The sequence below is a fragment of the Syngnathus scovelli genome, chromosome 10, assembly GCF_024217435.2.
Source record: "Syngnathus scovelli strain Florida chromosome 10, RoL_Ssco_1.2, whole genome shotgun sequence".
NCBI lineage: Eukaryota > Metazoa > Chordata > Actinopteri > Syngnathiformes > Syngnathidae > Syngnathus > Syngnathus scovelli.
The window spans coordinates 5,147,557-5,164,803 of record NC_090856.1 but is presented as its reverse complement, the minus strand read 5'-3'; the positions used below and the strand labels follow the sequence as shown (position 1 = coordinate 5,164,803).

Here is a 17,247-nt window from a genome sequence, read left to right as displayed (position 1 = left end):
GATAAAGGCTGGGGAAACAAGAGGAGCTCCGGGGTCAGTGAGGTGAACTAAAACACTAGATGGGCCCCATTTGTTAGCGCTGTGCTAGCACAGAAACGGATTTAATAGCATTTTCTCATTTCTGCTTTTGTGATGGAATATTTGAGCATTAATTCAATATTATTGATATTTTCAATCCAATTTAAAATCCATATACTATACTGGATAAATGCTAACACGTAGCTAATCCAGATCTCACACACACACACTTGTGCAGCTGCATCGTCATTGCTCGCACGTGTTTAAAAAAAAATGACTGCCTCCAACAGGGGGAGATGTTTCCTAATGCCAGTTTACAGTTGCCCCCCCTACCCCCAATCCGCCCACACGCTGTCACTATTAGCAGCCAGTTAAAGCGTCTTCTCTCCTCTCATTTATCTCTCTCAGGCTCTGGCTGAACCACGCTTGCCTTTGAATCGCAAACACACACACACACAGTTGAAAAAGGCGAGTCATTCTGCAACACCAAATGTGCAGAAAATGCAAAAGTGTGATGAAGCCAAATCATGTTGAGACAACCCAATTACTTAAATAAAAACAAAGTAAACAAAATGTGTTTTTAGGCTGCCAACGAATGCATCCAACTGTTTTTTTTAGATGCATTAAAGTCAAGCTAGCACCTTAACATTTTTTTTTTTTTTTTGGACAGCAGCTGCTGTTATTCCTTCAGTCATTGTCTACCGCATTTTGTTCCTTCTTCCCTTTCTTACAAGGAATAAACAAGGAGAACAACTCTTGGGAATTCTTCTTGTTTATTGCAGTAATGTAGCAAATATTGCCAGGACATGGCCTAACAATTATAGCTCAGTACAAACAGCGCAAGGAAAACACGATGAATCTTGCTCACCACCTTTTCCTGCTGGTGTTTTGTAAAAAATCACCTTTTTTTTGCAAATGGAATGTCTCCTGTCATAGATTGCCAACGTCGGCGTCCATCACAACATTTCTCATTTTGGTCAGTGTTGCACACCCCTCCTTTTCCATCCCGCGCCGCCTCCTCCTGGTTTGACTAAAATCCAATTTACTGGCTGTCAACTCAACTCTATGATCCCATCCACAGCTGTGGTGGAGAGCTAGCGCTTTACTGTACTCTCTGGTTACAGCTATATACACCTAGCATACGTGGGCGCCGCCGCCTCATTTTGGCCAAAATGTATGGCGAGGGGGATGAACACGTAGTGTGCTTTTGGAGATAAAAAAGGCTTTTCACTGTCAGAGAGTTCTCGTCTTCAGGGAGTAAGTACGCTTTATCGCGCCCGTAAAGACACATCCGTCGTATCACTTCAGCACTTTCGCCCGGCGGCGACGGGGGAATTGCTGTGTGCACGAGCAGTCGCCGCTGCCAAAGGCTAATCATCGCTACATAGACTCCTACGCTATCTGTAGCTAGCTTTCTTTTCTGCCTTTCGACATTAAGAATTGTGCTCGTAGCCTGAGTGGCTATTGCAGAAAGAGTCTTAAAGGGAATATTGATATAAGAAAATACTTTTTAGGGGGACGCATGCAAATATAGCAATGGGACCCTGTCGCAAACAGCAAAAAAAAAAACAAGTATTTTGTTTGGCGCCCCAGTTGTGAGGGCTCCCTCTAGTGGTACAAAAAAGAAAAGCACAATTTGGAATAGGCTAACTGTGCTGCTGAATTTAATTGTTGGTGATTTGGGGTTTTGGAGAGCATTTTATGAGCCGTTTAATCAAGAAAAAAATATTCATTTTAGAAAAACTCAAAGTGGAATTCTTTCCATTGAACAACTGTAGTGCAAAAACAAATTTTAATTGATTGTCAAATAAAATAAAAAAAAATGTTGGTGTTTTTTGCTAGTTAAAATTCACTACTATAAATTTAATAAAATCATTCCTCTTACTTGACAGGTGTTTTAAAAGAAATGCTTTTTGGGAGGATGATGCAACATGACTGAAACACACCACAGTGTATAACTTTATGGAGGTGCGGGAAATGGGCCAAAAAAAGAACCCATTACATGTTTATGCAGATCCGGAACTAATAGGTCAGTCCATTTCCCTTAAATGAATAATTCATATTTTTTAATGACCAAAAATTTGACACATGTAAGAGTAGGCTTTACAAACTGGTGCTGGTCCAAATGAGGATCGCTGGCTTATTAAGTAGAACTCTGCAGTCAAGTGAATCAAACCAAAACTCAACTTTCTTGCATCACCCTGCCACAGTAAATAAAAGTCATAGCCCGAACTGAGCACCTCCCCTCAACTATTTGCATGTTGTCACATTTCTTAGGGCAAAAAAAAAAAGAGTGCATTTCATGAATGGCAATGAAGTTTTACTGGGGAGAAGACATGGCCTCGCAATTACTCCGGGACGGTCCATTTGAGCTTTTGCGCCATGCCCCTGCGGTGCCGGTATGAAATGAAACGAGGGCGATGGATAGCCCCCTTAAGACCTCATATATCGTTTACATTTCCTTTATAGCCAAACAAGTTGTGTGCTCGCGCCGCTATAAATAAAAGCGCATACGTTGATGGTCTTTTTGTGGCACAGATGAGGCCGGGTTGTTAGACGGAGAGCAGCAATTACAGTAAGTAACGTGGTAATGAAAGGCACTACTCATATGAAAATGGTAATATACCCATTACAATGTTATAAAAACAAATGTTAATGCATTTTAACCTTGCTGAGTCATGTCTGTCATTTGTACGCATAAAAGTTGTTGAAACAAAATCATTCCGTTGTGTTTTATGAGTAATTCACTGCCAGGCATTCTGGTGTGTTCATCTTGTCCACCAGGGGGCAGTGTAATAATTATACAAACAAAAAGTGGCAGGAATATTAGTTTCTTTTGCAGAGGATAAGGAATATATGCCAATGACTATCATTAAATTGTCTTTTTATATGTGCTGCTGCACCGTTTGTGTGCAAATAAACATTACGAGCAGTAACGAGTATTGTCTGACATTTTGAAAGAGAGAAAATTCCAGATTTTTAGTACTTTGCACTATCAACCCAAACTTCGACTCTCCCGGTGCCACGAGTAGGGATTGTGGGATCACATTGGGAAAGGGACGGCATCAAAGAAGCGTGACTATGCTGTGCGCAAGATGGTTGTGGGTGCCCTCGGGGGGGAATACTACAGAGGGTGATGGGAGCGTGTCATGAATTGTGCAGTAGAAGAAGAAGCAGATGCAGCGGTTCTGACGGTGGTTTAGCAAGCTTGAGTCACCGAAACAGTCGAAGACTGAAACTGTGTGGAGGTAATTAGAACACAGTTTTTAAAAGTTGAGAAAATAATGCACCTCACACTCCAGCACTTTGTTCTAATCCGCTTCATTAAATGATCATTGGCAAAAACGGCCAAGTTTTAAGTTGGGGGTGACATTAGCATTCCTTCCGAGTTGTCTTTCCGGCCGCCCTGATAAATGAAGCCAAGTATTCCTTTTTCCTTTTAGTTGGCGTTTGCACTTCAACATTCCTGAGGGAAATGTCAATGTGTGTAGCTGCTAAACGCTCCGATGTATTCATTCACCAGCCTGACTGATAATGTGCGGCGCAATTTTAGGGATTTGGAGTGGAAAAACTGCTTTTTCTTTTTTTTTTTACCCCTCTCCCATGTGACCCAACTTGGGAATTTATGAGGAAAAAAAAAAGCTTAAACGTGGACAGCCTCATTTGGAATAAGGCCTCTTCAAGCAATGGACTAAATTAGCTCGCCAATGTCCACACATACACAACGTCTAAATAATTCTCCGTTCACCAACACACACGCCAACTGCTTGAAGCCACAATGTGTGCGTCTTTTCCAACTCACCGCATGTGCGTAAGAGCTGTAGGTGCTGAAGGGAAGGGCGATGGCGGGGTTGAAGATGCCAAACTGGCCGACCATCTGCTGCATGCGTCTGATGGTGCGCTCCTTGTCTGTGTCGGCGAACTTGACCACCAGGCTGGAGGAGGCACCCTGGATGGGGGTAGAGGGGTCAAGGTTAAAGGTCAGGTTGGTACATGGTCTTTGTCAGCGCCTAATTTTACACCCAAGTAGAATAGAATATAGCTTCTTGCTGTCTCTACCGTGTTATGTGGACGACACAGAAAGTCACATTTAAAAAAATAACAAAAATTATATATATATAATATATTATTATATACCATGTCTTGTGGATTATACAGAAAGTCACTTTTTATTTTTTATTCTGGCTTGTCCTGCGACTTAAACGCTCATTTTAAAACAATAAATGGAAGCGCTATCAGCAAGCAGCTATTGACCCCCCGCTTAAAAGAAAAAGTGCTGCAATTGCTTTCATTTTGTCCATTTTAATCTTCTCCCCGCGGCTGGCCATGTATTATCCGCACTTTGTTGTCGTCGCCATTCGGCAGCGGGAAGATGAGACCCAGCAGGTGCGCTGGGCCACACACCCTTCATTAAGAATCCTCAAATGATTTAGCGCTACAGTTGACCTTTTGTGCGCTCCGCCTCTCCGCTGCGCCTCGTCCCAATTGCGGCCAATCGATGCACATAAAAGGCCGAAATATTACTCTGATCTGACGGTGTGCAAAGGTTGGGTGTCACTCACAATAACACCCCCCCGCCTCTTGTGAAACTGGTGCAAAGTTGTCAACAGCGTCAATCATAGCGATGAATCGGGGTGATGCTCAGCGGTGGCGCCATTTTGTTTTTTTAAAAAAAACAAGCATCACTAAAACATAACTTGTTTTTGTGGCATAATTGAAAATTCTTTTGTCAATCAACAACCAGTAGTAACATCACTAATTTCCCACAAAGTCAACACACTAACAAAAATGTTGATGACAACATAACTTCCCAAAAATAGATAAACAAGTTAGGCATTATGACCACTTTCAGCCAACACCAAGGTTAATTTTGACACTCTAGTACATTGGCACGCTTTATCCGTTGTGTCTGTCCAGCTCTTTAGTGTCTGCGTCATTAACTTTATTGAGGTTTAACAGTGGCGGCCGTCGACAAAGGGCAGCGACGCACAGCAATACGGAGTCCAGTTCTCGTTAGGGAAAAAAAAAAAAAAAAAAACATTGGAAGAATATATCGGAAATAAAATTGGGGAACTAGCCACATGCTGCTTCATTTAACACATATATTTTCTGTCTAATACATTTCCCTTACAAAATAATCAAATACAATTCCGTGGCTGCTATTTAATATAATATTAGATTTCATTATGTCTGAGGTTTTGCTTAAGGCATGTGAACTTTAAGCAAAAATCTCATTATATTTTTAACCTGCCTCGTGTAAACAATGTACAATCCATCAATAAAAGGGAATTCTGCCCCTTTACACTCCATAAAGACATTTAATAGGCAATCAAACGGCACTTTCGATCAATGTTACAACACACCGGTAACTTTTACGTAGATTTTATTAATCATACGGGCTAACGGAATATTCCAGAACTTGTATTCAAAACAAGACAATTGCAATACACTGGAATTTGTAATTTGCAATCACATGACGAAATACTCCACCGGAGATTGCACATCATGACCATTTAGATGCTTTTGACAGATATTATGCCTCGGAAGAAAATAAATTGAATGTAGTATTTCTATATTTTGGACCAATGAAGCTGCCGTCACGCAATTGTTTACAGTTGTATGGAAATTGATGCTCATTACAGATCCGTGGACATATTGATTCACGGGAACGCTAAAGAAGCCATATATATGCACCGAGTGACGCTTATTTACAAACTCTAGATACTGTCCGTTGCGCAAATGCTTTCAAGCCTCCCCGGCTCACATATTTTATCCATACCAAAAGTCCGATGGCCCCTGAATGGCACCAATGTATTCATGGCAACTTCCGTGAGCTGGAAAATAAGATCAGTCAGGGAGCCTTTGACCCTTCCTCGTGGCTGCCTGGGAGAGTGAAACACACGCGGCGTGATCTCGAAAGTGTGTGCGCTCATGCATATGTTGCAGCCTTCAGTGCGCTCTCCGCTTTATGTATGCACAAACACACATCGACAAGTCGTGCCTGCAGGTGCGGACATGGGGAAGCTACCTTCAGCGATCAGACTCTCAAAAGCCCACCAAATGTATTTTATTTTATTATATTTTTATTTTATTATAATCTTATTTTCATTATTATTTTATTTTATTATTATATCATTTTCATTTTACATATCACCAAAGGTTTTATTTGAAAGATTTTTCTTTTTTTTAAAGATTTTTTTTACAAAGTCCCATCCACCCAGATCGACACTCATGACAGATTATTACGCCTACGTTTGTCCACGCTGATGATATTCATCACTGAATTCTTTTTATTTGCAATCAACGCGAGCGTGACCCGTTCAGGGACACAAGTGGGCGGTACCATACGGCCCGCGTATCGACAAACGGTCACGGCCCGCTGACGGTGAGCCCCGTTCGCCGGTAGCCTCGGGATATGAGATGCTGATCATATTTCTATAATCAATTTAGCAGAGCAGGAGGTATAAATCCTGTCCATTCTCTCTCTCTCTCTCTCTCGCTCCAATCCCCCCCCACCTCCCTCCAGCCCCTTGCTTATAGTCAAATGAATAATTCAGCAGCCAATGTGGCGAAAGGTGGAGTAAACAAGTCTATTGCCTAATATCCCCAGAGGATGCCAAAGAGAGACGAGGCCGGGCCGGAGAGCGAGCGTAGATAGCGAGGCTGGAGCGATGGGGAAGGACAGTATCTACGGAGAATGGACATCAAGAGTCTTTCCCGGCGACCTGCAGTCATTTGCACTTAGATTGACTCGCAGGGTTTCGCTCAAATGGCACAGCTGGCTTTCTAGTGGCTCTCTCCCCGCAACACATTTGGCGACCATTAATAATGGAATCATAAGAGGACAAACATGAGCTCTGTGAAGCGAGGTAGGAAGATAGAGAGAGTTCAGCCTCCACCTGCTTCCAACAAACAAAACTGCGGACCAAAGCCACGCACACTTGAGGCCTTTTGTGGTAATAAGTGAAGCTCCTCCGCCGACCGCTCCAATCTGGGCGACCCTGTCGCTTTTATTTGGACGAGTGGGCCTCGAAGGCACGCAGAAAATCAACTTTCTAAGCAGAGAATATCAAATTCATAGAACAGGCGGCGCGCTTACATAACAAGCCAATGTAATCTATAGACGGTGATTATGCAAGCGGAACACTGCCGAGTGATGACTTGCCCGCTATTCAATTATCACCCTAAACACGTTTATCTTCAAGTTAGATTATAAAGAAATATCATGTTAATTAAAGAGACAAACTGCTTCACGTGGTCATTTCTTTTAAAGCTTATAAGCTCCATTTAAATTTGCCACATACCAGGAGGAGGGGAAACAGACGACCACCATGAATCCCACTCGGGAGACGTCAGACTGTTTATCCCATCCATCCATCCATCCATCCATCCATCCATCCATCCATCCATCCATCCATCCATCCATCCATCCATCCATCCATCCATCCATCCATCCATCCATCCATCCATCCATCCATCCATCCATCCATCCATCCATCCATCCATCCATCCATCCATCCATCCATCCATCCATCCATCCATCCATCCATCCATCCATCCATCCATCCATCCATCCATCCATCCATCCATCCATCCATCCATCCATCCATCCATCCATCCATCCATCCATCCATCCATCCATCCATCCAGATGGCTCACTGGATTTTTTTTTTTAATGGTCCCAAATAAAATATTGTACGCATCAAAAGATTTTTTTTTATATAGATGTGACAATTTAATTTTTTCCAAAATATTTTGATATCACACTAATACAAAAAAATTGAGCTAATAGTGACATTTTTTCTATAAATAATATTTACAGTAACCGCTTAGCATATGTTAACCTCCAAGAATACTGAATAGTCCATCTTGCCCCGAATACAAATTCCCCATTGATTCACGTCGTGTGTGTGCGTGTGCACGTACATGCATGTGTATTAGTGTGACAAACGTGTACTTACTGGCATTGTCTGACTTCCGTGTAGGGCACCAATTGCTGACTGAGCCTCGGTATGTGTGGAGAACTTGACAAAGGCGCAACCTGGAGGAGAGACACACACACCATGAATGTGCAATCAGTCAAGTAAGGTGAAAAGTCGACGGTATGTAAATAAAGGATGCGGAAGTGGATCCGACGTGTCCCAAAAAAAGGATTTTGTGCCTGCCTGCCTGCTCAGTGGGTGGGCGTGACAAGCAGGCTGAAGCTGCGGGCAAGAGATTGCACAGATGAAGCAGAAAAGTGTGCTATTTAGCAGCGCACGCCTGTCTGTGCATTTTAAACACAAGCCAGACTCGCAGCCACACTGGCACACAACAATGCGTGGATCGATATTTGTGTGTGGATGGCGCGCAACCCGACAGCTCTCAGCGTGTCCTTCAGGGATAGCATGGGAAAACACACAGGGAGCTTCTTGTTGCCTTTCTACATGTTACTCATCAATTATTCAGTCGCTAAAAGTGAAAAATGGATGATATAGATATGGCAAATGTATGGTATTTGTTTAAAACTAAGAAAATATTGAATGAGACCTCTTGTAGGTAAAAATACTCTAGAAGGATTTGATTCCACGGGGAGACTGAGGGCAGTTGAAAATGGACCGCTGCAGCCAAATGGAGACTGTGGAGCAGCGTTTCTTTATCATGGTCATTTCTTGTTGAAAATCTTGACCAGGCATAAGACAGGTCAAGAATTCAGAATTTAAAGCAAACATGGTGAAGCAGCATTTAGCTGTTTTGCAAATTTTAGCCTGTCTAGCATTTCACGATGTATGTATGTTAGCATTAAGCTAGCAGTCTTTAACCTATGTCCTGAAACCACACCACAATTAGCGCATCAGTGGAGGAGGAGAACGAGGATCTCCTGTATTTACTTCTCAACGTGGAGATCAGAAATCTTAGCCCAGGAGAGAGCGAGGACTCTTAGAAAAACAAACCAAGTCGAGTCTGCGGGGCACGACGGTAAGTAACCGTAGATGGAACATAATCAAAAGAAATACTAATTGGTAAAGATGACTAAAAAGGGTTAGCTGATGAAAAGCAAAGTCAAAATGATTTCCCGCTGTTTTAATGGAACGCGTTGAGTACCTGGATGCAGAGTGCACTGCAGAGCTACACAAAGAGAAATAAAGCTTCCCTGGGCTGGCCCTGTGCACCCTCACAGCGGGGACATCTGAATTGTTTTGACATCCATCTTTTGCCTTCCTCCTCCTCCTCCACCTTGCAAACTGCTGCAGTCACAATGCGCTGGCTTCCAGCCCTTTTAGATATAATTCCACAACAATTTCCATAAGCGCTAGCTAGGGAATAGGCGACACAGACATGAAAAACAACTGGTCCCCTTGCACTTTGCTATATGTCAGAGGAAATTGATGTCTCGAAAAGTTCGGGGCTGCATCGTGCATGACTTAAGGTGAGGATAAAAAAAAATGCAGAGGCCCTTGTTGGTATGTCTTGTGGTGTTCTCACAAACTGTGATAAATAGCAAACGCCATTTTTTTTAGCGAATCACGCAGCACCTCGTGCTAAATGTTTGATATCTTTGTCTGTCTTTTCACTCCTTGCTTCATGTTCACACTCTGCATAAAATGAGGACAGGTACGGGATTGAAATCTCGTTTTTGCAATGCAGAAGTTGTTTTTCTCCCGATATGAGATACTACGTGTGTCTATATGCTGAGAGCGACTCAATGATGGCAAAGTCAGCATTTTCAAATGACATGCGCCCGTTCCTGTACCGTATGTGATTACAATTACTGATAAATGTTTCTGTCCTGTTCGGCTATGCAGCGATGGCGTTTTAAATGTGCTACCTGTGATTTTTTTTTGTCAATCAATGTGTTTCCTGTCTTTAAAAAAAATGCAAAGAGATATATGAGCATACAAAAGTGATCTAATTGGATTTTTTTTTTCCATCAAAGCCCACAGCGGTCTCGCAATCGACTGAGCGTAAAATGAAGTAAAAACGATAAAGTCACGTGTTTGCCGTACACTCTTTGGTCCGTGACCTAAATAGTGCTGACAAGCGCGTCCCGGCGTTTACCTTTGCTGTTGCCGTCAGGACCTCTTAGGACCGTGCACTCCTCGATGACTCCGTAGGGTTCGAATAGGCGGTAGACGTCTTCCTCTGTCTGTTGCTTGTTGAGCATCCCCACGAACAACTTCCTGTCTTCTGGAAACAAACAAACAAAAAAAAAAACACATTTAGAACTTTGACCTTAATTATCAAGCTGATGGCAGAAGTGAATTAATTTTTTAGCCCAGGTCACAGTTTTTTTTTCATGACTGATCATTTTAATTTGACTGTGTCCGTTAGCTTTGAAGCTAGTGGGGGCAAAAGAGTGGTCAGCAGCAATAATGATGACCTATGACCTGCTCGAAGGTAAATTCGGCGCAATCCCTCATTTGATATTGGCAGAAATGCATCGTGGGTGTTCCAAACCAATCTGTACCGCTTGGTGGAAACATGGTTCCTTGCAACTCCAGTCTCCTACGCAACACTTAGTCCTGCCCCCCCTCCCCTTTTCCCATCCCCTCCACCCACCACTATTCATCTCCTCTTTCTCGTTCCTCCACGCTGATTCCACATTTTCCACACGCAATCATTCCTTTTTTTTCCCGACTGCCGTCCACTCTTTATCTCTCTCTTACTCTTCAACTAATTGCTGCTGATCCAGTAGTTTTTTGTGTCGCCAGAGAAATATTTCAGTGCGCTGCTCAGCTGAACAATGGCCTCGTCGCTGCCTGGCAGCCGAGACACGGGCGTGAATAACGCTGACTTTTCAATAGGAGACAACTTCTGTTCAACGCGGCAGGGATGTGATCTTTACCTTGACCTGACACACTGTGTTTACTGATGTATTCTAACACGGCAGTCACATTGCCCTCTACTGGCTGGCATAAGTATTGCTGAAAACTATAACTTGCATTTTACACAGAAATGAACAGGCTTGGCTGTAACCAAATAAAGTGTCTCCACTTATTTATAAAATTAATAATACATTTGAAAGTTGAACTCTGGCTTGAAACTTTAATTTACGTTATTTTCTAATTGACAAATTCTCTTATTCAACTCATTTTGGTAGCAAACTAGCTCAGCGTTTATTTCACTGCACCCTCTGCTGGTTGCAACTTGAAATAAATCAAATCCCATGTGATGAACTTCTCATTCCTATCTTCAGCAACACGACATGTGCTTTTCCTGACCTGAAATAGTGACATTGCGACGGCCAGCTATGGTTTCACAGCACCGGTCGGCACAAATGATGCACCTTTAAAATAATCAAACGTGTCAGAGTGTTATCTAGGGAGGGGGCGTCCCTGGTGCTCGGTGCTTATTGCAAGTGGCAGGATCAGAGGCTACGTATCACCACGGACGTGATGCAACGTGACATCTGTCAGGATAGATAGGAGAGCATTTATCTGCAAAAAAAAAAAAAAGAAAAAAAAAGGAAAAGGGAAGGAAAGCCTTGAACTGGAAAATGAAAGGCCGAGATGGTCCTTCCTTCTTGCTGGAGGGGGAATATAAATTTGGAGGTTAGATGATGTAGAAGGAGGGCCACACAGGCTGTAATATAACCCCTTCGAGAATATGATGGCAGTCTGATAGACTTTAGATCAATGCAAAACATCTTTTGCAACATCTGAACCTGCGCTGAAATGTACAAAGTAAAATTGATGTATAAACAATTGCATGTTTTGTAATCACAACGTGTGCAAGTCAGAAGGAAATAAAGGCGGCAACATGATATGGAATATGGCGGAAGCGCTTGTTTAGCTCTTAGGTGAGAACGGGCATTCTGTTTCCTCGCTGCTACCGTTACATTTGAGGAGTTGTGAGGAGAAACGGCGCTAATAAGCCACCTCATTAAAGCTACGGAGTGCGGCGGCGGCAGCGGCGGCGGCCTTACACTGTCAGCTCAGTGGGTTAGCGCGCCCGCTTCAAAAGCTATAATGCTAATTTATTTTCCAAACCGGTAAACAACGTATTTCCTCTCTTTTCTTTCTCACTCCATTGAAGGTAAGATTGTGCGACCGTAGAAGAAAATGGGGCGTGATGACAAAAAAAATGTCTGCTTCTCATTGACGTAATAAAAGGCTCGTTATTCAAGCGCTAATTTGGCAGGGTGCTGGCACCCCGGGGCGCCCCCAAATCTCGGACGTCTTCGCTCATTGGTTGCTCCCTCCGGTGATCCCTAACATGCTTAGCATCCACTGTCACTGCCTGAACACACACACACACACACACTTGTCCCCATCCTCTCATTAATGCAAACACAAGCCAGTTAGATCGCGATATATGTAATAAATTGGATTAAATTCCACTGGCTAAGCACTGTGATCTCTTCGGGTTAATTAATTTCATTCTGTCTGTGTTTTTAATGCTTGAACACATGCTGACACTGTTATTGTGGAGCATCCTGCTTATTGGGGGGACTATAATAGGCTTGTGAAGAGAGAAAGGCGGGTGGGACGGGGGGTTGTTTGGTATTCCGGCCACAAAAGGATGTGATTCCTACTCACTACAGTAGCTGGCGTTAATATGCTGGATCCTTCCTCACCTCTTATCTTGAAATGAGGAGAGGGGTGGGGGGTGGGGGGGACTGGATGCCTTCCCTTCTCCAAGCTTGGGATGCTATCCCATTTAATATATTTATCCATTCCTTATTGTTCCTTTTATCAGCCGAGCTAATATTGGTCATAATTTGCCCTTATCTCCGTCGCTACACTGCGGCTCTTTTTCCCCCGCACCTTCCTCTCAACCCCCAACTCCTCCGGTGAAAGGTGATTGACAGCCACCATGTATAAGTGGTTGTCATGGTGACCGGCTTCCAAAGCACACAATCCGAAGGTCCTGCCAAACACTCTCGCCCTTCCCTCGGAACCAGCTTCTTTTCATCCATCCCAGCTTATCGTGTGTGTGTGTGTGTGTGAAGCAATTTACAGTAAGGCCGCATCCTCCTCACTCTCGCCCCTTGCTTCTTATTCTCGACGCCTTCTCTTTTCTTCTTCTCGCCGGAGCCACATTGCTATTCACCGGGTCTCATTCTACTGTCCAAAATCCTTAGCAGGCTGTGCCGCTATCACGGAGGATACAGTAATAAGTCTCTGTGTCACCCCGACTGGAATACAGATAGAGAGGTATGCATGCTGCATGGATAGTAGTTGAAATATAGAATGTGAAGCAGGTTTACATGCTCCAAGAAGCATAAATGATGAATTCCATTCTACTCTTATGGGGGGATAGAGTATGGAAAAGTAACTTTTTAATTGCTTGTATAGACATTTGGGTCTCTGGAGTGCCTGAGCACCCATCAAGTGTGAAATTACAGAAGTGAGTAGATTTTTGGTGAGCTGTCTGTGTCAGAAAATGGCATTACATCAAGCTGTTGAGATTTGGGCCTGATTGTAAAGTCACTGTCGGGATAATTTAAATAATAGCACTTACATTTTGACGTTGCCCTCTTTAGTTTGGCAGTGGGAAAGATCCATCTATCTTTATTTATTGTGACTTGAATCACTAATAAGGGAGCCAACTTTCTTCTTTCTTTAAAATGAATGTAAAAAGAAAATTAAAAATGTCTGAATTTGACAAAACTAACAAATATTTAAAATAAAAAATGCGTGAAATTGCGGGGCTTTCCAACTGGCGTTAGCCACAGGCTAACTTACAAGCTAACAGGCCGTTTGTCCTATCCGCAGTGTCAGCACATTGTTAAGAATTCAAAACTGTTCTTTAAATTGTGCTCCTTTGAGTGAAAATGGCTAAAAAAGAAGAAATTCTAAAGCCTTACTTAGAATGCTATCACCTCATTAATTATGCAACACTTTATTGGCACAACGGTACAGTTGCAAGTCTTTAACTGTCACAATGTCATCATTATGGACTCCAAACATTAACGTTAGCCTAATCCACAAGCCTGTGTAAGCACAAGCGTTCAATTAATAGTCTATATTGTGATTCATAGGGGACGTTTACAATCTTCCAAGACGGCAGCGAGTCTTTCACACGGAGCGCGTGGGAGGCTGCGCTCGCTAACGGCTGCACGCAGGTTTCGTAGCGTGTTTGGCAGGCCACAAAGCTTGAGATCAAACCGTAGCGTGTTAGCGAACACGAGCCCCACAGGAGGAGCGCTTCTGCATTCCGAGCGTACGAGCTGGATCTCAGCGGGGACCGATCGAGAACGCCGACTTTTTAGGCGCGCGCCGGGTATCCAAAATGGCACCCAAATATCTGTAACGTGTGCGGCATGTATTTGCAACACACCCAGGAGGCTGCTGTCACTCAAATATCTGCCGTCGTGTTCCAAACCTTTGACGCATCGGTGCAGTTTAATGGCCGCTGCGTCGGTTTAGGGGATTCGAGCTTCTGTGTAGAACTCGGAGCTCCTCCACGCTCTAACGTGTGAAAATCTTGATGTGCATGTGTGTTTTTATGCCTTTCTTCTCGACACCCCCTCATTCCCCCTCTCCGCCTCCCTCGCCTTTCAACACATCAGCTGAGAGGAGAAAAAATGAGGGAGCAATTGCTTAAATTATTCTATCTGCGGCATATACATCTCAGCAGATTTACACCCAATATGATAACAAAAGTGAAATATTACTGTCGCTGTATTATACAGCCGTGCTCATAAATCCTGAAAAGTGCTGTGTATGTGTAGCTAGCTACTGTATATAAACATTTACAATATGGCAGTCCTATTTATATTGTCTCCCTTCATAATGCCAACTGAAGGGCATTTTGGCATCCGTTATGATATGGATTTTCCGCGCGCCATTATTGCCTTTCTTCCCCCATCCGGATACAACGGAAAGGCCTCCACCTTTGGCAGCGTTTAGCACAGCGCCCGCCTGTTTCTTAATTATTTTCTCATCGCTCAGTCGACACTGATTCATGAGGCTCGGGCTATACACGCACCCTCTCGACAAGCCCCCCACTAACCCATCTTGAAAACGCACTTTTTGCTCCGCGCCAGTGTTAGCTTATTCTACTCGTCCATGCTCGGCCCCCCTCTGCCCCCACTTTCAGTTTTGACAGCTCTATTCATTTTTGTGAAAGTGTACAAAGACTTGGAAACTAAACTACCGATCAAATCACAAAACATTTTAATGCCTAACCACCAACCCTAAACTTTAAAACCTCAACTTGACCTATGACCTTTAATTTGCCTGATGTCACCCAAGTATGTAGTCTAGCTATCTCGCTCAGGCTTTGTCCGCACCTTGGTGAAGGGAGCGTTAGATTTAACCCCCTCCCTCCTCCTCCTCTACTTCCTCCAACAGCGAACGTTTTCAATATTCTCCAGTCCCCTCAGAAAAAAAAAAAAAATGCCGTGCTAACAGTAATGAGATGGGGAAATGCCGCACGAGATAAGCGGGCCAATAAATAGATAGTTATATAGGCCATCGAGCATGCCGTTACTGACATTTCCATATTACGCTGCACATTTTATCCCCTGGTATATTTGCACAATTTTCCGGCAAGTTGAAAAAATTAAAAAATAAAATCCCGCGTAAAAATAGAGAGGCTTGGAAAAGCCAATACTCGTCAAATCGTCCATCCATTCATGCATGTACGGAGTCATTTTTCAATTTAATGTGACCAAAAGGCTTCTGAAGTCATAATTTGGCTCTCAAGATGTAAATGTCTGAAGGATTAACTTCACATGAAGGATTGGCTTTTTTTTAGTGATTATTTTTGGTGACACCTGACATGGACTTCCCATTTTTGAAACCACCAGACTCCTAGTAAAAAATATTAAAATATTACTCGGGCAACATCTGCTTTTATAATGGCAACTGTTCATAAAATTTATTAAATAAGGTAAATAACAGATTAAATATAAATAAAATTAGGGAAATATGCAAGCTGAAAATAAAAATATATAAATATGACTGCTGACAGCATCAATCCAAAATTTGGATTGATGTCGCTTCTGTATTGATCTCATGTGTGTGGGTGCACCTAATCGACAAAAGCCGAGAGAATAAAAAGCAAATAGAAAAACACGGAGCTCTTGAGAGGTGCCCTTTATTCTCCGCCTGAAAAGAAACTCTCGTACAAGGTGCAAATGTGCGTCATTAATTTAGGGTGGAACATGAGATGGGTTAGCATGGAGCATAATAAGCTGCAGACAGAACTAATGTTACCTTTGAGAGCTCCTTCTTTTTTAGTTCTCTGCCTCGCTGCGATAAGTGCTTTGCTATTTAGTTGGGAACAACGTTAAAAGAACCTCTATCCTCAAACGCCAAATTGGCTTCCTTGAGTCGTCGTCCCTTGCAGGTGCATTAGACCTTTTTTCTCTTCGATAATTTGTGCTTCATTGACACCGCAAAAAACGTAGCACTCAGAAGGGAATGTTGTGTATCCTTTGACAGCATGCTCGTAATTTTCCTTTTAAACTCGTATTATAACGCCGTGTACCCTTTTTTCAAGTCATATGAAAAGACCCTTGTTGCTTTTAGAGTGCACCCAACAGCCCTTAGCGCATTCAGAACTAACAAAGGAGAAATTTTCACATCCGCTTGAAAATTGCACGACTGCTGAGAGAAGAACTGGAACAATTAATCAATGCAACCAAAAACTGGCGCTACTTTATTCAGAATTCACAGAGTGCGACATGCAACTCATTTTCTGCATTCAATAAATAATTTATGACATTTATATTGTCTGTCTATATGTGCTGCTCCACCATTTGTGTTCTAATACTAGTTGCTTAAATAGTCAAAACACTAGGTTGCTGCAACAATTTAAAGTAATTTATTAAAAATCAGGGCTGAGTGATTGAAGTCTTCCCATTTCTTAAAACAGTTCTGCAGAAAGTTGAACTTCTGCTAAGCAAAAGTTCGGACTCAACTCTCAGGCAGATGGCCTTTTCCTCTGGCCCTCTATCTCCCTCAGACAAACCTTACAGTAAGCATTTTAATTCCCGCTGACCTTTACTCATCTCAGCCAGACATTTTTTCCAGTCGCTTTGGGCCAAAACAAAATGAAATTGGGGGGGGGGGGAGTTTGTGACTTGGGTGGCCTGAGCGTGAAAGAAGTTTTCTTTCAATGATGGGATGGGCAGTCGCACACAGACGTGCCACGAATACTTTCCCGATGCAACACAAATGGTCTCCAGTAGCAGAGAAGCAGGCTTTGTTTGCGAGGCAGAAATATGCCGAGTAAGCACGCGCTACATGGAAGTTTTGCTAAATAGGGGGGGAAGAAATGAAAAATGCATGGGGTAGA

General features: G+C 42.9%; 1 protein-coding gene across 5 annotated transcripts in view; it reads right to left on the bottom strand.

Moving 5' to 3' along the window:
* celf5a (cugbp, Elav-like family member 5a) overlaps positions 1-17,247 on the bottom strand; it is a 135,913-nt gene that overhangs the window by 20,680 nt on the left and 97,986 nt on the right. For all 5 annotated transcript variants that reach the window (XM_049732274.2, XM_049732273.2, XM_049732271.2 and 2 more), the window contains exons 4-6: positions 10,057-10,185; positions 7,980-8,059; positions 3,821-3,967 (exon numbers count right to left, since the gene is read on the bottom strand). In XM_049732274.2, coding sequence (XP_049588231.1) covers positions 3,821-3,967; positions 7,980-8,059; positions 10,057-10,185 — 356 coding nt within the window. The remainder of the gene's footprint in view (positions 1-3,820; positions 3,968-7,979; positions 8,060-10,056; positions 10,186-17,247) is intronic.